At 40.0% G+C, this 24109-nt stretch overlaps 1 protein-coding gene and 1 long non-coding RNA gene across 5 annotated transcripts in view; one reads left to right on the top strand and one right to left on the bottom strand.

Annotated features, from left to right (window-relative positions):
• Nucleotides 1-710: 710 nt before the first annotated feature.
• Gm11240 (predicted gene 11240) lies at nt 711-7845 on the bottom strand. Of its 2 annotated transcripts, none has more exons than NR_046041.1 (3): nt 7613-7845; nt 5091-5189; nt 711-1137 (listed from the first exon to the last, which is right to left on the bottom strand). It is a non-coding gene; the product is annotated as a predicted gene 11240 (long non-coding RNA). The 2 variants fall into 2 exon arrangements; NR_046042.1 differs by having other exon boundaries at nt 7684-7845.
• A 7-nt stretch (nt 7846-7852) lies between these two features.
• Nucleotides 7853-24109, top strand: part of Rasef (RAS and EF hand domain containing) — a 76660-nt gene continuing 60403 nt past the window's right edge. The window contains exons 1-2 of one of the 3 annotated variants that reach the window (NM_001017427.1): nt 8487-8565; nt 18536-18764. In NM_001017427.1, the coding sequence (NP_001017427.1) occupies nt 18667-18764 (98 nt within the window). In that variant the 5' untranslated portion in view covers nt 8487-8565; nt 18536-18666. Of the gene's footprint in view, nt 8436-8486; nt 8566-18515; nt 18765-24109 lie in introns of those variants that run through there. The other 2 variants (XM_006537926.4, XM_017320201.2) reach the window with 2 other exon arrangements.

Raw genomic sequence — 24109 nt, 5'->3', positions numbered from 1 at the left:
TTAGCCCCAAACCTAGGATTCCCAAGATATAAGATACAATTTGCTAAACACATGAAACTCAAGAAGAATGAAGACTGAAGTGTGGACACTATGCCCCTCCTTAGAATTGGGAACAAAACACCTATGGAAGGAGTTACAGAGACAAAGTTTGGAGCTGAGATGAAAGGATGGACCATGTAGAGACTGCCATATCCAGGGATCCACCCCATAATCAGCATCCAAACGCTGACACCATTGCATACACTAGCAAGATTTTATTGAAAGGACCCAGATGTAGCTGTCTCTTGTGAGACTATGCCGGGGCCTAGCAAACACAGAAGTGGATGCTCACAGTCAGCTAATGGATGGATCACAGGGCTCTCAATGGAGGAGCTAGAGAAAGAACCCAAGGAGCTAAAGGTATCTGCAACCCTATAGGTGGAACAACATTATGAACTAACCAGTACCCCGGAGCTCTTGACTCTAGCTGCATATGTATCAAAAGATGGCCTAGTCGGCCATCACTGGAAAGAGAGGCCCATTGGACAAGCAAACTTTATATGCCCCAGAACAGGGGAAAGCCAGGGCCAAAAAGGGGGAGTGGGTTGGTAGGGGAGTGGGGGTGGGTGGGTATGGGGGACTTTTGGTATAGCATTGGAAATGTAAATATGCTAAATACCTAATAAAAAATGGGAAAAAATTTAAAAAAATGCAGATACGTTAAAAATATTATATATGCATATATAATATTTTAATGAACAAAATGGGTCATCATGATCACAGATTAGCACAGTTAAATGTAAGAACATATCAACCCCTCAATCAATATCTAGAAAAATCAACAAAACCAAAATGTGTTTCAGATCAATCAGCAAAAATTTAACCACAAAACTTAAATTGAAATACCCAGGGCCTTCTGAGCCATATTCAAAACCATATTGTTCTCAGTGTGCACTCCATCATCTTCTTGTATCCATGTCCTCTTCCAAACACATTTAGTTTGCTGGTCTGCTGCAGTTGTAGGAGTGAAGTTACACTTGTAACTGTCAGTCTGAGTCCACTGTTACCACATGCCATTTGGGTCTGAGTTGTATGTCTTTCTTCTAACATAATACCTCCATTCTTCTAAGGCAGCAGGGTAATTGAGTTTTCCGTAATCTATGAAATCACAGAGGTGAAATGAGGTCCATGTACAGTGTATTAGTTTCTCTCTCTCTCTCTCTCTCTCTCTCTCTCTCTCTCTCTCTCTCTCTCTCTCTCTCTCTTTCTCGCTCTCTCTCTGTTTCATGATTCATAATGAAAGACAAACTTCTGACTCAGCTGAGAAGACCAATATGCCTTAGCTGAACCTTTTCTCACAGGGAAGCATGAGAAATGAACTCTGGAATACCATCACAAAATGGCATCAAAAGTTTGAACCTACCACTCCTCCTTCCCTTCTAATCATGAGTGCCGGGAGTGCTGTGGCTGAGATGTAAAGTGTTATTTAAACTCTTTGGAACATTGTAAAAATATGCATCATTAATTGTCTTTTATTTAACATATTATTATTTTATTGTGTTTTTGTGTTGTCCGAGATAGACAAGCCTATAGGCTATAGGACACACTCACGTGGGGTGTGTATGTGTGTGTGTGTGTGTGTGTGTGTGTGTGTGTGTGTGTGTGTGTCTGTTCAGAGGACAACTTTCAGGACCTAGTTCAGTTTTTTTCTTCCACTGTGCGATCTGAGGATCAAACATTGATAGTCAGGTTTGCAGCACAAGTGCTTTTACGTGCTTAGCCATCTTACCACCCCACACCCCACAGCCATGTTTTTATAAATACTAAGAGTTTTACTGAAGTTTGGTAATTGCTAACATACTCACAATGTTATATATTAATTACAGAAACAAAAGCCATAAAAGGAGAAGATATCTAATGCCTTATTTGAAAACTAGACCAGAAGCAAATGTCATACAATATTCACATTTGATAATTTTCAGTAAGAGGTATATTAGTGTCAAATTATGATCTCATGCTTTTAAATATATATTATATGTTTTTACATGTGTGTATTTCAAACATATTAAATATATAAAATATGTTATATATTTAAAATACATTATATTTAATATATAAAATTTTATTTAAAAATATAAATATACATTGTTCATATATACATATATTTCATAATGCATTCTTTTGTGTATATCTTCAACATTTTTCCTTTTATTTCTTGTGAAAGCCAATTCATGAGCCTATATTCTTGAGAAGTAATGCTCATGCAATAGAAATACATCTATTTCTAAGCATTACTGGACTTACTGGATTATCTCTCAGTGCTGTGGCATTTGTGGGATATTTAGTTCCATCTTAATTGGCCTATTGTGTCTTTCTAAACCAGTGCAAGTAAAGAATTAAGTCATTGTGGGAGGAAGGCTCTTGTGCCTCATGGAAACTCTATACTGTGATTACAATGCATTTCCATTAAATGCTTTTCCCATTTAGGTTGCCAGGTTGGTGTTCCTTACTGTTATGGGAAAGCAGGCTAATGTACAACAATGAATCATTTATTGTGAGTCCCTATTCTTACTAACCTGAAGCTTCACAAAATATATTTTTAAGAACATTTATTCTGTAGGAATTTATTTAAATTAATACCACATCAAACCTGAAACTCAAGGCTTTCGTAATTAAATACAGTTAGGAGATATTAATAGTTTTATCTCATCCCAGAAAGGATTCAGTAGAACTGTTTCCTAAATTTGTGTTTGCAGCATTTCAGATCGCACAGCTCTTCCTCCCCAAGGAAACCCTTAAGAATCTTGTTCCACGTTTATATCTGATTTCCAAACTTCTCAAACAGTCACGGAGCAGGCTGTCCCTAAAAACCATAGTGGTGGCTCTGGCTGTCAAAGGCTCCTGTGTTATCTCCAATTCCTGGCTCACTCTTTTCGTTTGTAATATAGTAAAAGAACAACTTCTGTGTCTTGCTTGGCTTTCCTCACAGAGCACTGCTAGTGATGTCCCAAAGGTTCCTGCAGCCTGTTACATGATATGAGAGAGGAGAATGATAAGCCTGGAACTTGTAAGTGACAGATTGCAATGAAACTGTGGGAACCAGATCCTATTTCACTGGCATTGATAAATAGTGTCATTAGATGAGAGAAAGAAAAATCCAGATTTATGCTTATATTTATCCTCCTAACAAAGAGCTATTTAATTACTTATATGATAAATGTGGCTAAAGGAAGAAAGATTTGCATTCATACAATAGTGCTAGGTTGCTGAGGACTTGGGACACCCATTAGAGTATTCCCTTGGTTCTCTCTAGTTAGAACACAATGGAATATGCTTTGAGTTAGGATGCCTTTTAAACCTTTGTACTCTTGATATCTTCACCAGATCCTTTTCTGATGTTTAATCTGAGCATTACAGAGTGTCCAGGTGCATAGCTAGCCCATCTATTAGATTCCAGTATCATTTTCCTTTTCTTGAACGAAGACAAAGGTCAAAAACTGTTTCCAGGTAGTGCCAAATTGACAGGAGGATCAACACTGCCACATGATTTGGAACCATGAGCTGGTGAATAACAGAATAACAAGTGCTTAAAAATGACCATTCAGCTGTGGCAGTGTAATGATCTGAAAGCCAGCTTGGCAAGATGGAGGGTATATATTAGTGCTTGTCACAGCGTCCTTGATGTGAGCTGTTGTCTGATAATAGTCTACAGATAAGCACCTACCTCAGCATCTATGATTTTGTAGGTGTTCTTACATGACTTGTTCTGATTTATGGAACAGCACCAACAATGACATAGGTTGACCTTTAAAACACACCTGTGCATGGGACTTATTATCTTGGAATGCTGTCAAATAGCATGTGAAATAGCCAGTGCCAGTCTTCCAAAAGCACACGCTGGCAATCATCCAGCACCCCTCTCCATGATACAGAAGCTTGGTAAGTGACTAGAGAAAGCAAGTACTAAAACCAACCAGCGGAACCCTGCCAAATGGGTGACAAAGATCTTATGTACAAAGAAATGGCGACTGTTTAAAATGACTGTGTATTGGCGATGTTACTAGGAAACAAACAAACAAACAAAAACTGAAACTCATCTAGCTTGTCTGGAGTAGGTTAACATTAGTGGAAATAAAATGTTTGTGCATTACGTTTTTAATATCTGTGTTTCTTGATGTCTAACGAAAAGGCTAGGGTATGAGAAGAGCAGGTCAAAAAAGGCTTAAGAAATACTGGGTGATAATTATGAATAAAGTTGCTTGAACAATCTTTAAGAATATACTTAAACCTAAGCAGTACAGAAATATTAACTCATCTGTCTTCGAAACAAACCCACTACTGTCTAAGTTCATGAGTCTGAGCACACAAAGATTCAGTTTAATCAATTTACGTGTAAACCTGTAAAGCTATGTCCAATCTAGTCATTATTTTTTCATTACATGGAAAAAATTAATCTTTAGAATCAATAAGAAAGTACATGAAATTACTGCTTATGAAAAAGTTTATTGCAATAATGGTAAAGCCCACTGGTGTATTAGGCTTCAAAGCACACATCACTACATTCAGTTAGGGGTCAGGTTGCTGAGATGGGGCTGTGTAGGTCTTAGACTCCAGAGAGTTGTGAGTATGGCCATGTCCAGTCTACCATTCAGGAAGCATCAAACCCTTTGAGTGTGACCACACTCAGTGCACCATTCAAGTAGGAAAACTATTTCTGAAATTCAGCATTGAGATTGATGCTTAATGGTATTTTCTCAATAGGAATGTACCAGGCAGACCCTTCTACAATTCCAATATTCAAAAAACCCCAGTGATTAACAATCCATCTTCAGAAAAAAATCTGAAATGCTGAGTATGATGTTAATATTCCCAACTTGATAAGATCTTAATTCTAGAAGGGACAAGACTCCAGCTATGTCTATGAGGTATTATGTAGATTAAATAAGGTGGGAGGATTCATTTTAAATGGGGATGCTACCATTCCACAGGCTGAACCCTCATTTCTGGAAAAAAGGGGGAAAAACGAGCATAAATATTCTTTTGTCTTTGCTTTATGACTGCAAATGCATTCTAAACAGCTGCCTAATGCTGTAATGCAGTAATTTCTTTACCTTGATAGCTTGTATCCTGTGGACTTGTAAACTATAATAAATCTCTCCTTCCTGAAATTGATTTTGCATTCCATTGTGGCAATGCTGTGCCGGTTTCCTCTGAAATACAAACATTGCAATGCTTAGGGAAGGGAAGATGCTTAAGACAGAGAGTGAACAACTCAAATTGACTTCAGGAAATACCAGAAACTAACCAGATTCCCTAGGAACGTTCTTCCTGAGAGTAAATATTAAAACACACACAAAAATCAAGCTGCAAAGTCAAGTAATACAGAAAATTGGTATTGTTGCTGTGATAAAGCTGACCAAGTTCTTTGGACTTTTGAAATAGCTTTTGAGTTGAATATGGGAGAATTTGGAACTGGAATAAAACGACCTTGAATACTGTACATAGAATTTCATGGCTATTGTAATGAAAGGTTAGAAGACTAGAATATCAAGAGACACACGGACAGTGGATTCCCATCTCCTGAGGTTCCCAAGAAAACAGATTCTATGAGGAGCTGTGCTAGGAGCTATCTATGTGATATTCTGGCCAAGGATCTGGCTGCCTTCTGCCTGTTCCTTGAGCACTTAACTGAAGAAGAATTTAAAGGTAAAAGACTAGTGGTTTGATAATGTCTTGGTAATTGCTTACCATTGTCATCCAAGTCTACAGTAAGAGAACAAATTTGAGCAGAAAGCTAAGAAATACGAGAAGTTTGGAGGAAAGTTTTATGACCACCAGTTTAAAAGAGAGTGCAGAAGACAAAGCATCTGTCTTATTGAAGATTAAAGTATCACTGAAAGCAAAAAGAGAAAGCCTGGGCTCTACACTGGGGGTGGGGGAGGGGGGAGAGAAAGATTCTTTCCCTGAGAGAAAGGCCTCACCTAAGAGCCTAAACTGAAACTAAAATCTGAAAGATTTCCTTGTTCAAAGCAGTCACCTAAGGAAGTATTTTTCAATGTTGGTACGCAGAAGCCAACACAAGGATGGCCCAAGAGATCCAGGCTTTATTAAGTGCTGGCCCTATAACTTTGTAGTGTCACCCACATTATAGATATTCGACTGGCATGAACGATGTAGGATTGAAGGGGTTCTGGAGTCTGAGACTAGGCAGTACATGGCAGAGTTAGCTTGACTGTAAGCAGGCTCTTGAAGGCCACTGTATGAAGCTGTGAAGGTAAATTTTGTAGATGTAAGAAATGCCAAAATTCATGGGATTTTCACTGCAGAAATCTGCATATATGGGTCACAGCCAAATCAATAGAGAGGCTTTGCATACTATAGGTAGCAAAAATAGAGGAATGAGGCCGCTCAGATGTCAGGATCATATATGATTCCACTATAATTCCAGGTACTAGACACAGCACTATAGGAGTAGAAGACTAAGAAAGCTTGTGACAAAGCTAGAAAACTTAGAAAGTAAGGAATTTACCTTACTGAGTTTCAGTTTTGCTTTGGCCCAGTCACCTTTTGAGATGACCCCAGTGAACGGACTCTGGCCACATCGCTCTGTCTGGTCTTGCTCTTCTCACCTATTCCCTCTGCCTTGCTAAAAATCATTAGATTACATTCCTAGCTACTAAGGTCTACTCCTTTTTTTGGCGACCTCTTTGTCCTGAAGCTGATTGATTACAAAGGTCTGACTACCAAAAGTTCGAAGTCCAGCAATCAAAAACCCCATTTAGCTCACCTAATTAACGTAGCCAATCAAATATATTCTATTACATCCCAGTCCATTCTAACACAACCCTACCGTTTTTCTCTTCTTAAAACTTACACCCGTAAGGACAGTTGCTGTTGTTTTTCTGCCTCAGTCAGAAAGTAGACAATGAAAAGAAATGGCAATACATAAAATAAAGCTCTAAACATTGGGGAGCTAGTGGCAGTGGGTGACTGCAAGGCAAAAGTGTCTTCCACACACAGCAGGAGTAGTGATATCCTTTATGAAGTAACAGGACTGTGGCAACATCTGTACATGTTCAAACCAGAAAAATAAAAATCATAAAGTGAAAACGGAAGTAGGTGCAAACTCCTTCCACTGATCAAGAAACTATATGCTGCTGCTGCTGGAAAATAAGTTTTTCTCCAATGGGATGTCACTGAGGATATCAACCATGCTCTGGGCCAGGACACAGGGCTTGAGTTGTTGTTTTGGTCTTTTTTCTTTTGTTTGGATATTTTGTTTTGTTTGTTTTGAGAGAGAGAGAGAGAGAGAGAGAGAGAGAGAGAGAGGATGAGAGAGAGAGAGAACATAAAGTTGGGTAGGGAGGGAGGTGAGGGGGGAGAATATGGGAGAAGTTGGGACAGGGGAAAACATGATTAAAAAATTTTTTTTTCCTGTACAAAAATGAAAAAGAATGCTTTCTCTAAGTGATTTTGGTATTTGTTTTTTCTAAGGTCAAGAAGTCATGGAGTGACTGTTTCTATTTAGGGATATGGGAGATCAACATGACAATGAACATAGCATTAGAGAATATGGACTTCTGGTACTTTTTTTTTTTTTTTAAACCAGAATCTTTTGAATAGGCAGACTTACCATGTGTCTGGAATTACGAGAGGATACATGGCCAATAACTTTAGCCAATTTGGAATCTTATCTCTACTCACTTTCCCCCTTTGGTCGGTGCGGGTGTGTTTGCACTCCATGTTCAGGCAGGCAGGGTCAGTATCTGGGGTGCAGAGGAGAACTTGAATAAGAGGCCATTATGATCTGTGTTTGTGCCTCCAGCAAGTCCCCAAAGCTTAACAGAGAGATGGTCCAGCTGTTGCAGAAGAAAGTCTGGGAGCCAGCCTGTGTCTTTACTCCAAGGTAGGGTGGAGCTTACTCACAGGAAGGTGACCAGTGGCGCTCTGTGGCTCAGGGCAGCAGTCGGGCGGCTGCAGCTGGAGGCGAGCGTCTGGCTCTCCTGCGCCCCGCCTCACCCGGACATCCCCGCCCGCGGCAGGTGGCGGAACCGGCCGGACCTGCTCCACTGGCCGAGCCCCGGAGCTCGGAGCCCCGCGGTGGCCAGCGGCGCCATGGAGGCGGACGCGGACCCTGAGGAGCTGACCCGGCTGCGCTCCGTCTTCGCCACCTACGACACGAACGGCTCCGGGCGCCTGGAGCGTGCGGAGTTCAGCGCGTTGTGCGCGGAGCTGCACGTGGCCGAGGCCGAAGCAGAGGCCGTGTTCAGGGGGCTCGACACGGACCGCGATGGCGCCATCACCTTCCCGGAGTTCGCGCGTGGCTTCCGCGGAGCGCTCGGTCGGGACAGTGCGGAGGCCCAGGGCGCCTGGGAAGTGGCAGAGCCGGAGAGCCCGAGCCCCGCGTGGCGGGACTTCCATGCGCGCCTCGGAGACGAGGCCCAACTCATTCCCAGGTGCGTGGTCAGGCGAACGCGGGAGGCGTGCGCTTCGCAAACGGAAAACCCAATCTGTGAGTCGCCTTTTCTGTTCGACAACTGGCGGTGATTTCTCCGCAAAGAAAAGGGAAGGAGATCTGGAGTTACGGTAGGGAAGGAGTTCAGGGTTTCCTGCAAGCTTGTGGTGGTTGACACCTGTAGCCTCCGGCAGCTGAAGCTGGCACACTCTGGGTGGCTCACAGTGACCTCACCTGTCACCTTTTTCTGCTGTTTCCCTGCCGTACTAAGAAGCTACCCTCAGCAGTTTGCTAGCTTGGCATCCTATAATATAATAGTAGTTGTGTTTGCTAAGGCCGGAAAGAAAGCTATAGCATTGCTGGATTCGCATACTTATTGATGTGCACGACGTCACTCTTTTTATTTTAAGGATAGTTTAGGAAGTACGTTTGTCTGTTTAGGACTGAATGAGAAAGAATACTAGAAATTTAAATTCACAAGCATCAAATGACTTGCTTAGTTGATTAAAAACAGAAATTTGATCTCAGGTCTTCTAAGCTGAAAAAAAATCGCTTTTATTCAGTAAATGAAAGGACACAATCACACCATGACCTTACAGATAAGGAAACATAACTTATTACCTAGTTACTAACAACGAAAGTAGTACAAGGGCGATTTTAGGGTGAGAACGTCACTCTCACCTTCGTTACATTTCCGCTTTTCACTGGAAGTTTTTTCTCCTTTGTGTTTGGAATTTAGCTGCGATTTTATTGAGCTATGGCTGTTCTTAATAGACCTGAGAGACTTCGTTTTAAGTGGGAGTTTGTGGACCTGAGACTTGGTCTCCAAGAAAGGAAAGGCCCTGGGAGGCGTCAGGTTCCTTTGGATTGCTCCACAGCACAAGCTACATCATCATAGCTTCTCCCTCCGGTAAGGGAATTTTGTGCAAGGAGGCTGAGTGACTCATTATGTTGAAAAACTGGGTGTGAGGACAAATCCCTTGCATACACGCGGGGAAAAACAAACAAACCCCTCAATGTCTCAGCCAGGGAAGTAGAAAAAAACTGAACACTGTTGCTGTAGGCTATGCTTTTTCTTCAAGCCATCTTCCCAGTACATGTAGTTATTATTCTTTTTTTTTCCTTTTCTTTATTGGATATTTTCTTTATTTACATTTCAAATGTTTTCCCCTTTCCTTGTCTTCCCTTCTAAAATCAGTATCCCACCCCACCCCCCACCCCCGCCCGCCTCTATGAGGGTGCTCCCCCTCCCCCACTCCTGTCCTCCCGCCCTGGCATTCCCCTACACTAGAGAATCTCACACCTTTAGGCCCAAAGGCCTCTCCTCCCACTGATGTCCAACAAGGCCATCCTCTGCTTCATATGCAGCCCGAGACATGAGTCCCTCTATGTGTACTTTTTGATTGATGGTCCAGTCCTGGGAGCTCTGGGGGTTCTGGCCTGTTGACACTGTTGCTCCCTCAATGGGGCTGCAAACCCCCCCCCCCCCCCAGCTCCTTCAGTCCCTTCTCCATAGTTGATTGCAAGCTTCCTCCTCTGTATTTGTCAGGCTCTGCCAGAGCCTCTTAGGAGATGGCCATATCAGGCTCCTGTCAGCAAGCAGTTCCCAGTATCTACTATAGTGTCTGGGTTTGGTGACTGTATATGGGATAGTTAATATCCACATATTAATGAGTGCATAACATGTGCGTTTTTTTTTTTTTTTTTTTTTTTTTTTTTTTTTGTGACTGAGTTACCTCACTCAGGATGATATTTTCAAGTTCCATCCATTTGTCTGCAAGTTATTACTTTTTAATTAGCGATTTAAAAAACGAAATAGGGAGAGATACTGTGTATGAGTATGACCATTCCCTTTTATCCTTATCAGATTTCAGCAGCAGATGTTTGATACTTAAGCTCTCCAGGTTATGTTGACTTTTCTAGAGTTGGTTGATGAACCAGGACTTAACATATCTAGTGGATAATTATCTTTCCAAATGCTGTCAGAGGTTATTAAACTATCAGTGTCACCTGATAGACCTGTCCTAAGCCCTTCCAATGGGAGGTTAATAAGGATGATGTTTGCCTTCCTGTGTTGGTCTAGTGAAAAAGAACCACACTGAGTTGAGCCTCCTGATTGTTGCCATGGCAGCAATAAACTGTTTTGGTAAGTTGGGTTGCTGCCACTCTACTTCCTCAAACAGTTGTTCTTTTTTCCTTTCTTCTGTGTAAACTTGGTTTTAAAAAAAACAAAAAACAAAAACCCACAACGAAATTTATTTTAGGCAAATTCATTCAGTGAACTTTTTTTTGAATGCCCCAGAAATGCCGAATACTATTGTAAGCATTTATTTTAGATCTCTGGGGAAAATGACAAGGAAGGATGAAGTTCACATCTTTAATAAGCTGATAGTGGGACTGGAGAGATGGCTCAGCGGTAGAGAGCGCTGACTGCTCTTCCAGAGGTCGTGAGTTCAATTCCCAGCAACCACATAGTGGTTCACAACCATCTATAATGGGATCAGATGCTCTCGTCTGGTGTGTCGGAAGACAGTGACAGTGTATGCACATTAAATAAATAAATAAATAAATAAATAAATAAATAAATAAATCTTTTTGTTTGTTTGTTTTGGTTTTTGTTTTTCGAGACAGGGTTTAACTGTATAGCCCTTTAGCCCTGGCTGTCCTGGAGCTCACTTTGTAGACCAGGCTGGCCTCGAACTCAGAAATCCCGAGTGCTGGGATTAAAGGCGTGCACCACCACGCCCGACATATAAATAAATCTTAAGAAAAAAATAGCTCATAGTGTGCCTATTATATTTCTCAGAAATTTCATTAAATACTATTTACAGACAAGTTGGTTAATTTCAGGAAACCACAAATTATGAATTGTAAATGAGAATTTTTTTTTAATGTTTTGAGGATCTTTAAAAAGAAATGTATTTTGTTTTAAATTGTTTGTATCTGTTTTTTGGGTGCAGCTGTCTTCAGAGACTGGTGGTATTGAATCTGCCAGGAGATGGAGTTACAAATAGTTGTAAGCTGCCTGATGTGGGTGCTGGGAACCAAACTCAGTTCTGCTTGAAGAGCAGCCAGTTCTCTTACCTGCTGAGCCATTACTCTAGCCTCACAGTCTTGAATTTTTATCTTTAAGAAAAATGGTACTTGTTTATTTTACTGTGTGAATATATCGGGGTTGTTTTGATATAAAATATTATGTTTTCTTCTGCAGTAATAATGAAACCTCCAGAAAGATGTAGCATTTTAGCTTGTTTCTAGACTGGTATTCTATCTTATTTGGGGCTGTACCATGCCTGTTTTAGGATATATACATACCCAGTTTAAAACAGAAATATACTAGATATAAGAATGTTTCCTTCCCATAGAGGCAAAGCAAGTTAGTGCTGACAGCTTCTGCATTTTAGATCATCCAGAAAAAAATATGAAGTGATTTTTATGTTTAAGCTCTATGGTCCACAATAGTTTTGCGATTTGAGAAGAAACTAAATTGCACCGTTGTTGAGGTAAATATTGTTGGGAGTTTCTACCCTACCTTAAATCTCAAATAAAAAACATAAACCTTTATAATAAACCCTAAAACACTCTATGCTATTTTGCCTGCTTCCCTGTCAATAGACCTGATATCACTTGTCCTGCTCTGCCTAGGGTGTTTTTACTCCAAGAGGTCAGCCCTCATGACCATGTGTTCATGATCCATGCCACCCCATGTCAACTTCTCTGTTCTTACTTCTCCTGGTCCCTGCTTTAGACCCCAAGCTAGGAACTGAAGCCATGCCTGCCTCTTGCCTCTCTTCTGCCTAGCAACATACCGTAGGCCTCTTTATTAACCAATCACGGGTAACTTTGGGGGCAACGTTTATACAACAAAAGCTGGTATAAGTGAGGATTTGCTTGAATTGGACCAATCAGATCTTGTGGTATAGAATCTAGCACTTGAATATAAGTAGCATCAGACCAACCCATACCACACTGTAAAAGAATGTAAATCTTTGTGCTGTAAGTCAATTCATGCTTAAGTTTGTTTTCTCTTAGGAGATTGAGGGACTATTTCCCTTACTCTCTGGAAGTTTGTGACTTGTAACTTTTCATCTGGTAGATATAAAGATAAAATGTGGTATTATAACAGTGGAAATAGAATAGGAGGCAAGGTGAAGCTTCAACACCAGAGGCAAACTGAGGAAGGCAGGGAGGTGTGGAGTTGGGGGGGGGGGGTGTGTGGGTGGGGCAAAAGCTGGTAGCTCCTGGCAATTCAGCTCTCTTTTGCTCTCTGGAGGCCAGAGCTGTTGGATCCTGGCAATTAACTCCCCTTTACTATTCTAGGAAGAGCAATGGCTAGATTGTGGTTTTCAGATATAGAGCAGACATTCAGTGCAGCCTAGAAAACTTCTGGAGCCTGGGTCATTATACTGGTTCAAAGAACTTTTGTTGTGTGAGTTCTTGGTTCTTGAATTTGCAAAGAGCAGTGGATACCAGTTGGTTTTCCTCACTCTTTGGGTAGATTCTACCACTGTTTTAAATGTTCTTGATGACTATTTCCCATACTTAGTAAAGTAGACACTTGAAGAAGATTCTTACTTCCTGTCTCCCAGAAAAAGAAATTGGCCAGAGATCGCTATATAGTAGCAGAGACAGATTCTTCCAGGGGAAAAAGTAAATCAGAGCAGGAAAAAAGACACTCAATAATGACTTATATAGAAAATTACAGCTTTTATTTTAGATACTCCGGGTTTTGAGAGTTGTTACTACATGTCAGCCTTTCCTGTTCAAGCTCTGTTACATGCCTTTTTCTTTCAGTTGATTGATTCTTTGGCAATTTCATACATGCATATAATTCAGTCTAGTTGCATTATTCCCTCTAACCAATCTTTTCCTCCCAATCCCATCAACTTCTCATTCTACCAAGTGCCTATCCCACTTGCAAGTCTCCTTTTTTCTTTTTTTCTTTTTTCTTTATGACCTTGAGTTTAACCACCTTCACTCATGTGAGCACAGGTGTGACGCTGTTTTTCTAGTTGCAGTTCCTACTGCCATGAAAACATTCTAAAGTGCCTTGGAGAGGAAAGACTTTATTTCATCTTAGGCATTTCAGGTCACTGTCCATCACTGAGGGAAGTAGAGGGAGGAGCTCCAGGCAGGAGCCTGAGGCAGGAACTGAAGCAGAAACCATGGAGAAGTGCTGCTGACAGGCTTACTTTACTAGCTTGTTAACTTACTTTTTTATACATCTCAATAACCCAGGGGTGGCACCCTCTACAGTAGCTGGGCCCTCCCACATAAATCACTAGTAAAGAAAATGCCCTATACACAGGCTTTCCTATAGGCCAGTCTATGGAAGCATTTTTAATATACGGTTACTTCTTCTATTTAGCTCTAGATTGTGTTCAGTTGACAAAACAACAACAATAACAACAACAAATAAACCACACCAACCAACCAAACAAGAACTACCAGTACAACTCTCCATTAGAACATGAGTAATTAGTGACTATATCACTGAAGACAATGATTTCTTGTCTCTCCTTGCTACCCAAACCTCTACCATAACCCTAAACTGACATTAGCTCACCTGGTTACTGTGCAGTCCGATGAGGCCCTATACATCTTTGATTGTATGTTAAGTGGCTCAGCACTGTGTAAAAACTATGCAGACTGTCACAAATGCTGTGACCATGAGCGTCACAACCATGTCATGCCCACAGAACAGCCCACCTTCTTATAGTAGAACTCTTACATGGATTTATCTTCTTTTAAGTGTTCTGTACTGAACTTTGGAAGAGGTAATGCTGAGTACTCAAACACTATTTTTCTCAGTACCTGACCAAGCATGAATCTACATTAACAACTGTTCACTTGATAAAGAAGCTTTCTAAATTAAGGCCTAGGATAGCATTAATCTATGAATATAAAGATAAATGTTTTAGGGAAGTTTGACAATCTGTCCACTCAGCAAAATGTATTTGTAACTATGGTGATTTGATTGAACTGTCCCCTGTAATCCTGCCATCTGAATACTTGGTCCTCAGTTGGTGGTGCTTCTGGGCAAGGCTGAGGAGTTGAGACCTTGTTGAGGAAGGTATGTCATTGGAGGCAAGCTTTGAGAATTTGAAGACTTTTGCATTTTGAGTTTGTTCTTGAGGCTAACAGCTTAGGGTTCAAACTGTGAGCTTTCAGCTGGCTTTTCAGTTGCCTTGGTTACCTCCTCTGCTCTGACATTATGTACTCTAGCCCTCTGAAATCACATGCACAAATAAACCCTTCTATCTCATAAAATGTCTTGCTCATGGTGTTCTATTACAGCAATAGAAAAGTAAGAGGAATGAGTCAGGACTTTATCTGGGGAAGGAGGAGGGCGATACTGAGGGAAAGGGAGGAAGATGTTTATATGAGTAACTTTTCTGTTACAGTGATAAAGCACTATGACTTCATAGAAGGAAGTGGGATCTGGACCAGCAGGTCAGTTTTTCAGTGACAAGGTTTTAAGAGGGAGGGTTGGGAAAGAGATAATAAAGAAGACAGGAAAGTTGTGACCAGGCCATGCATAAGATGAAGGCTTATACCAAGCAAGTTTATTAAAATCTTTTATGTAGTTTTCAGGGTGAAAAATGGAAGCAACTCCCAGGAAGCTAATCAAGCAGTGTTCATCAAAGGTTCTTACGTGTATCACGAAATCAAGAACACAATGGCTTTGGAACTGATAATCTCGTTCTCATCTGAAGGAAAATTCAGGTCCCAGGAGCTGAAACCTTAACTTGTTTGAGGTCTTGGCTCCAGCCACATCCACAACCCTGTCAATTCTGCCTCTGTGCAAGGACATTGGTGTAGCGTTCTCTTTGTACTTCATCATGATCTGAGAAAGTCTTCGATTAGCCTAGTTCCAAACAGAAAGGGTTATTTGGTTCCAGAGAATAAGATTCTGCCATGGCTGCAAAGCATGGCAGCAAGCAGCAGACAGTAGCTTAGAGGAAAAGCTGAGGTCTGATGCTTGAACATCTGGAAAGAGTGGGTGGATTTGAAACAGCAAAGTTGTTTCCCCAATGATACTTTCAACAGCAAGACCACACCTCTTAAACCTACTCAAATAGTGCCAGCAATTGGGGACCAAGTATTCAAATAGCTGATCATTTGGGGAACTTTTTATTCAAACCAAAGTGTTATAAACCCCTAGTGTTTATAACCTTCTAAGACATGGGTCTTTGACCATGTGTACAACTCTTTGAACACTTGGTCCCTAGCTGGTAGAGCTGTTTGAGTAGGTTTAGGTCATAAATTCTCTTATTTGAGGTGGGTCTCAGGTCTAATCACAAATCAGATGGTGATTTCCCTGAAGCAGTTGTGCCATTGTTTCACCAGTCAGCATCTCTGAGTAAGTTAGTTGGGATTTTAGAACACAAGGGATAAAACTGGGGAAGACTATTGCTGAGTTTTCTTCCTCAGCGGCCAGAAGAGTGACTTCATATATACATACATATATATAAGTATACACACACACACACACACACACACACATACACATATGTATACATACATATACACACACATATATACATACGTGTATATATATATGTGTGTGTGTGTGTGTGTGTGTGTGTATACATGTATGTGTATATATATGTATATACATGCGACCAAGATGTGTGGTGTCTTCAGCCATAGGATTGCCCAGTTGTGGTTAGCAACCAGAAGCAATAGCCATAACCCAAGGAATTTGAGAGATCCCTGTGGTATCACATCTCTTTGGAGCACTGGCAATTTTACTACTGTAAGGTCACATTCAGATAGTTTGGAGTACCTCTGTTCTTGAATTGGTTTTATTATTTCCTTCATTTATTTTTACAGTGCTTATATAAGTCATTTATTCATATTCTCCTTTATATTCTTGAACTTTTTGCCATTTCCATTTTTAGTTTTTGTTGAAAAATTTTTATGCAATGTATTTTGATTATTTCCTCTTCCTAATTTCTCAAAGATCTCCACCTCCCTTATCTTCTTTCTTTAAAAACAAGGAGAAAAGAAACAAAAAAATAAAGAAAAAAAAACAACAACAAGAAACACAGAGAAACCCACACAATGAAAATCAAACAAAACTCTCATAAGATGAAAAAAGATTGAAAACAAAGCAACATAAAAAGGCTACAAAAATACCAGTGAGTTCATTTTGCCTTGGCCAACTACTCTTGGGCATGGGGCCTTTCCCTGAAGTGTGGCTAATATACCTAGTGAGTCTTCATTGTAAAAATCCTTTGTCAATGGGTGTCAAATTATAGGTAGCTCCTTGGTTAGGGGTTGGATCCTGTGCCCACTTACCCCTTTCAGTGCTGGAATCCTGTCGAAATTGAACCTTTGCCGCCCTTGTGGCGCAGTCTTTGAGTTCATATGGGCATCACTCCTGAGGTGTCCAGAAGACACTGTTCATGTGGCTCCTACTTCTGGCTCTTCCTTCCTTTCTGCCTCCTCTTCTGCATAGATCCCTGGGTCTTCAAAGATTTGATGAAAACATCTCATTTAGAATAGAGTGCTCTAAAGTTAGTGACTCTGCACATTGCCTACTTGTGGGTCTCTGTGTTAATTCTCATGTATTATAAGAAGAATCTTCTCTGGTATGTTTTGATTGATGCATTGATTTATGGGTATAGCAGTATGTCATTAGGAGTTATTTTATTGCTGTGTGCCTTAACAGAGTAATTATAGTAGTAACTTTTCCACTAGGTCCCAGTTAATCTATCTTGTCTCAGGTTCTTGGCCACATTAGCAATGTCAACTATGGGTTTCATATTACTGAGTGGACCTGAAGTCTAATAATAAAAGTGGTTGTGCTATTATTGCATTAGTGTGTCTTGAAGGCAGGTCATTGTAGTAGGTCATAGGGCTTATAGCTGGGTGATACTGAAAATTATTTTTCTCCTCTGGCACTTACAGTATATTCCAGTCCTGTGAATGTTAGTCAGTAGAGGTGACATTTCTAGTTAGGTACCAAATTGATTCTTGTTTTTTGAGCATCTTCATAGTTACTGTCTTGTAATCATTGTAATAGGTATTATCAAGAAGTTGATTTTCTCAGAGAATATTACAACAAAGTTGCCAATTTCTGGAGTTGACATGTTGTCTTGGTTATTCATGTTGTTTGACTTTTTTGTGATGGGGCTTAGGTATATGGACTCTGGTAATGTTTTTTTAGTCTCATATTTGTTGAGTGCTTCTTAGGAAATTTGTTTGTTGTTACTCACAAGTCAGTCAGCTGTGAGTTTGGCTACACTGCTTTATGCTCCTTGTAGGTCACACGCTTCCAGCCACTAGCCCAGGGAACTCTTTGGCATACACAGATTAGCTTACTTTTGAAATTCCTTGGCTCACTCAATGACTGGGCACTCCTAAACCTCCCCTGTTAACCTAGGCCCAATCAGAGAAGTGGCCAGTGGCTACTTGCCCGAATTCTCACGTGGCTTGTTGGCTTTCTCTGCTGCAGCTCCTGTGACCCATCTTTCTTCCCCAAGTCCTGGCAATCCCTCTTTTCTCTCCCCTGTGTCCTAGCCCACACAACTCTAAGGGTCCTGCCCCATCTCCCTTTGTCTAGTCATTGGCCACTGGCATCTTTATTGATCGATCAAAAACCAATTGTGGACAGGGACCTTTAGCATTTGGACATGCAGGTTCCCATTGAAATCAAAGCATTAGAAACAATCTCCAATATGCTCCAACAAAATGGTACTTGCTGTTTAGTCTTGGAGACACTTTGTATTATGGGAATGGAGTATCAGAAGTGGTCTCAGCATGGCTAAGAATAGGGGAAACCTTAGCCTAGTAATGTTGGACTTTCTGATTCTCAGCAAATTTGAGGTTTCAACTGGATGCCAAAATGAGAGTCTCCTTTTCATTCCCATGCCTTAATATTTTTCCATTTTTTCTGAGCTGCTTCTGCCGCAGGACATATCTGCACACTTCTGTAACCAGAATACTCAAACAAACAGTGACACTCTAAATGAAAAGCCACGCCACAAGGAAGTCATGCTAGTTGCTTAACAACCAAATTTCAGTATTCTAAGAACCAGTAGATATTTGAGAAAAAAATGAAAACATAGGATTTTGATATTTTGTTTCCTTAAGGTGAAACTAGATTGAAGGAAGGAAGTGCTGGATTGTGGCTGCTTAGTCGTGTTTTCAAGACCAGAGTGAGTGCACAAGCATCTGAGAGAGCCCAGTGAAGGCAGGTGTCAGCCTCTGTCCACTTGGCAACCATGGCTCAAGAGGTGTCTTCCAGTGTGGCTTTCATCCATAGACTGCTATATACAGCTCTACGTGGCCTGCTTGGAGACAGACTGAAACGAGGCTTGAAGTAAGGCTTACAGAGCATTTGATTGATTCTAAGTGAAAATTTGAGGGTGTTGTGTTAATGTAAAAGGAAAGGGCGTCACCTCTCTCCTGCAAGGTACAGTGATGTGACTTTAGGCTCAAGGTTGCAAATGTTATGCAGGTTGGCATAGTGGCTAAAATGAAAATGGGAGTCTTAGAAAGTGACAGGTGTTGAATAACAGTCAACAGAAATTGAGGTTTCAGTCCAGTTTCTGTAGTTAATGAAACCATGCCCTAAGAAGCTAAATTTGTTCTTGTGTAGTTTAGCTCCAGACAGTGGACAGTGACTTGCACTACTTTACTATTGGAGTTCTTTAGGGAGAAGCAGAACCTGTGTATGAATAAATACACACGTGCATATATTACCTGACTTATTCTGGTTTAGTGAGGAGTCCGGCTGATTTCAAAGAATTAACTTGTTATGGAGGCTGTTCTAAACTGCTTGAAGCTGGATGGAAGGCTGGAGACTGGAAAGGAGACTCTGAGAGTAGTGTGGTTCTGTTTTATCTAAAAGTCAGTACTTGGTGTTAAAGGCCTTAGCTAGTTAGTTCAGGCTTACCTCCAATCACTGGAGAAGAATTTGGTTTATTCAAAACCTCTTGACTAAGAGGTACAGACATAATGTTTACTTGCTGTTACAGTGGCAAGATAGTGAAAATCAGGATAGTTAATATATTTTAAATTATATAATTTTATTGGAATAATATTTTCTAATCTGACAAATTACTTTTATTATAGGGAGTTTTATGATTCCATTTAAAATGTTTTCTAAAAAGAATATCATTTCTGAGATATATAAAGATATCTAGGACAGTGCAGGTGTTTATAGTCCCAGCTCCTCAGGACTAAGGAGGCATCTCAGCCATGTGGACTCTGGCCACCCATCCCCATGTTTGTGTATCATTCTCTTTGGAGGAGTGACTTTTTTTAGTGTGATTCTCTTCTGCTGTGCTGTATTCATAGTATTGCTTTCACTGTTGATAGGTACATGGTCATTATGAATATTATGGTTATGACTATTCTTGTTACTGTGATTATTAAGTTAAAATTTGCGGATATTAGGAGTTGACTGTTCTGTGTGAATATGATTGCTTTGGACTAAGAGAACAGAACATTTCTGTTGAAGTGTGATGCTTGTTGTTTTATTAAGAGATAAATGTTTTTGTTTGTTTTTCTTAGTCTATTGATATCAGAAGGGTTTATTGGGGGAATGTAAACATATTATAATTTAATGAACACATGACTTGTAAATTTAAACAGTATGACAGTATGACAACTGACTGAATCACTGTAGATGTAGACAGCTCTGACTACTCAGTTGCTCAGGGTCAGGATAGCCTTTCCCTGCCCTCCGTGCTTGTTGCTTATAATATCCCAGCTTTCCTGGACACTATGTGAGCTCTGAAGGAGCTGTCTGTATCTTTCTCTTATCTGAATCTAATTATTTTGTGAAAGAGGAACAGGAAAACAGAGTATTTCCATTGTGAACATCAGTAAAGGTTTGACTTTACAGTACATATACCTGCTAGTTCCACTGTTAAACTCATTGACCCACTGAGGATGCAGGAATTGAAGCAAGGAAGGTTATAGCACATAAAGCTATGGTGGTGGATATTCATTTAAGTCTGCCTGAGCTCTGATGCACATGCTACTCTCTGTTAATCCACAATGTCAGAAGACACAGTGGCTCTTCTCAACTTTCAGCAGATCTCTTTCTGTTCTTTCTACTTTACTGTTTTCATTGGCAAACTCCCAAAATGTCAGTGGTTTTGAATAGGAAGCCATTTGCATTTTGAATTGTTCCTTTTGTTTGAGTGAATCTAGTTAATTTTCTCATTTCCAGAAACTCTCATTAAAACTTTTGGGAGAATGAGGCCCAGATAAGTACTTTGGTATTTAAAATATGTTGCTGCAACACATCTGGATTTTTAACTGTCAGAGACTTATTTGGGCATGGGAAATTAGACCATGATTTAATAGTTTCAGAAGATCTTCCTGTGATCATTCGGCAGCAGATCAGAGCCAGGGAAGCCCAGGTCTGCTGGTTGGTGTCTTCATATGCTCCAAGTACTAACTGCGCCCAATCACACCTGCTCTGTACTGACTTAGCATCACAAAAATTTTCAACTATGTATAAGCTTGTGTAGGATAGCACTTAGTCTGATTTTTTTTCCCTCAGAATCTCATGATACCCCTTGAGTTGCATGAGTATGTTAATTTCCAGTGCTTGGATGTTAGGGTTAGAATGCAAGTTTTTTTTTTCCTGTGATATTCCTTAACTAGAATAATAAAAATAAACTTTTATCACTTAGTCCAGTGTAATTTTGTACAAAGATTCAGGATCTGTATAATGTGTCTTTTCAATTACAGTTCAGCTTTCTAGTGTAATGCTAAATAAGTTTGTGGGAACTGTACCGTGAAGGCCAGTTTTCCAGGCAGCTCTTCTGGTTCTTCTGGGTCACTCTGTTCCTCTATTTGGAGCTGTGGTATCACATTTAATTATTCTGTAGGAGTGTCCTAAAACCAGGTGTGTAGACATATGCAGGGGAACCCCAGGACACTACAGATGCAAACACAAGCATATGTCATCTAAGTCAAATGTTTGTTTTATAAAAAATGTGTGACCTTTGAAATATTTTACATGCTCTATTCGATTTTTGTCCTCTAAGGATCTGTAGCTTCTTTCTCAACTTCAATGGTAATACTTGCAACTTAAAATGCTAGTGCACGGCCAGGTGTGGTGGTGCACGCCTTTAATCCCAGCACTCGGGAGGCAGAGGCAGGTGGGTTTCTGAGTTCGAGGCCAGCCTGGTCTACAGAGTGAGTTCCAGAACAGCCAGGGCTATACCGAGAAACCCTGTCTCGAAAAACCAAAACCAAAAACCAAAAACAAATGCTAGTGCACCAGTATCATTTTAACATTTTACATTGTAATTTTTTATTTGTAATAAATCATTAATACTATCTTTCATACAAATCATGTTTTGACTTTTTTTTTAACTTAAAAGGAAGTACAGGCTTAGGTTTTAAATGTCTACGACTCATCTGTAGTTCATTGTTCCTTCTCCCAGGCACTCCTTTGATACCTTGGGCATGCTTTAGATTGCTTTCCTTGTTAATGGCTCTATTAGCACAGAAGTCGCATTTATCTATCGATCCTATCTATCTATCTATCTATCTATCTATCTATCTATCTATCTATCTATCTACTTACTTACTTACTGATCTTGACTAACACATATCACCTGGCCTAATCTTTACCTAATTGTTGCCTAATGTTTGTTAAGCCCATCTATAAAGATCTCTCCATTGGCAAGTGCACATGTGATTGGTGCAGACTAGCCCCTGATAGTTAAGAAAGTAGCATGTTTCTAGTCTTAGAAGCTACCTGACACTTTCTAAGAACCCCTGTGCCTGACACTGAGAGCTCTGTGCAGCAGCTGGTTATTCTCTGCTTTTTTAGCCTTTGACATCAAGAGTGAGTATACTTGGGGAGGCAGATTTTTGATACACTGCTGGAACAAAAGACTATCATGACATCAAGTCATGCCATCAGAACATCTGATGAATTCACAGATACATTCAACTCTTATCCTGAGGGATCAGTTTTTTCTTCTTCTTCTTCTTTTTTTTTTCTGTGATATGAAAACCTAGTTCTGGCCTAGAGAGAAACACTGAGCCAGATGAATTAAGTTGGACTCCCCACCTCTCTTTTGGGGGGATCCTTTTGTGACCATATCATATAGAATCCAGTCGAGGGCCTTACTCATTATATAGCCCAGGATGGCCTTGGCTTTCCAATCCTACATTCACCTCCTGAGTTCTGGGAATATTGGTGTGTGCTACCACATCCAGTTTGTGTGGTGCTAAGAATTGAACCCATGGCTGCTCCTGAGACAAGTCCCTGGTGTATGAAGTAGAGCAAATGAGTATACAGGTCATTCTGATATAATAGTCAATTGTGTAGCATGTACATTTTCTATCAATAACGGATTCTTTTTTATGATTAATCTATGTATACACTTCACTACAAATTATCCCTGGAACTTTGCACTAAGCATGAATCAAAAAAAAAAAAAAAAAAAAACGACCAAAGTGAATTCATATCATTATTTGTTCCCACTTTAAACATTTACAGAAAGTGAAGGACCTGTTGTGACTTCTGCAACTCAGTGTTTCATTGTTGTTCAGTTAGCTGGTAAATATGACTCTACAGAATGACTTCTCTGATAGATTCCCACCACATTGTATGTCTTTAGATTTTGTATCCTGTTACTCTAAATAATACAGGTAAAGTCATAATGGTCCTGCTGTGTGTTGAAATGTCTTGGGACAACGTCAGAGAAGACATTTTTGTTGGTGATTTACTATTATCTAATAATGTGGATCATTCTTGAAACCAGTATTTGTTCTGAGCTTTAATGGGAGGGGTGATGACAGTTTTAGCATGTTATCATATAATGTGACTTACTACCATGGCTTTATTAATAATGTTTAACTTGAACAGGTTTTTTTTTTTAAAGTATCATGATTAGACTCTGAATAGATTGAGTAGTTTAACTAGAATAAAAAGTTACAAAGAATTTAAAGGAACATGGATTTTTTTTTTTTTTTTTTTAGCAATTCCTGATTAATCAACAGAGTTAATACGTAACTCATGTCATACAGTGTTTCAAAGTACAGGTATTTAACATAGATGAGAAGTGGTAGTATATTAGTGGCTAATTATGGTGTCTTTACCACAAAACAGAATTTTAATTCTGCCATTCAGTTTCTGTGCCCTTCGATCCTGTGGGTTGCCCAGGCATTTCCAGCATCAAACACTTCAGTGAGTTTAAACAACAGAAAATTCTCATAACTGTAGAATCTAAAACTCTAGCACCAGGTTACCAGAAGGAGTTGTTTGTCCTAGTGCCTTTTTTTCTGGGTTTAAAGCTGCTATCTTCCCTTATGTCAACACATGGCCTCTTTATATATATCTGTGTCCAAGTCTCCTCTTCCTAGAAGTCCACTACTAAGACTGGGTTAGAATTCACCACATGATCTCATTTTAACTTAATTCCTTCATTAAAGACTCTCAAATATTAGCTAGAGTAGTGGCTCTCAACCTGTGGTTTACGACACCCTCGAGGGTTAAACAACTCTTTCACAAGGTTCCCCTTAGACCATCAGAAAACACACATATTTACATTACAATGCATGACAGTAGCAAAAGTATAGTTATAAAATAGAAACAAAAATAATTTTATGGTTGGGGGTCACTAAAACATGAAGAACTGTATTAAAGGGCTGCAACATTAGGAAGGTTGAGACCCACTGAGCTAGAGC

This window comes from Mus musculus, chromosome 4, assembly GCF_000001635.26.
Source record: "Mus musculus strain C57BL/6J chromosome 4, GRCm38.p6 C57BL/6J".
NCBI lineage: Eukaryota > Metazoa > Chordata > Mammalia > Rodentia > Muridae > Mus > Mus musculus.
Note: the sequence above shows the minus strand (reverse complement) of the source record. Positions and strands in the feature narration are given on the sequence as shown.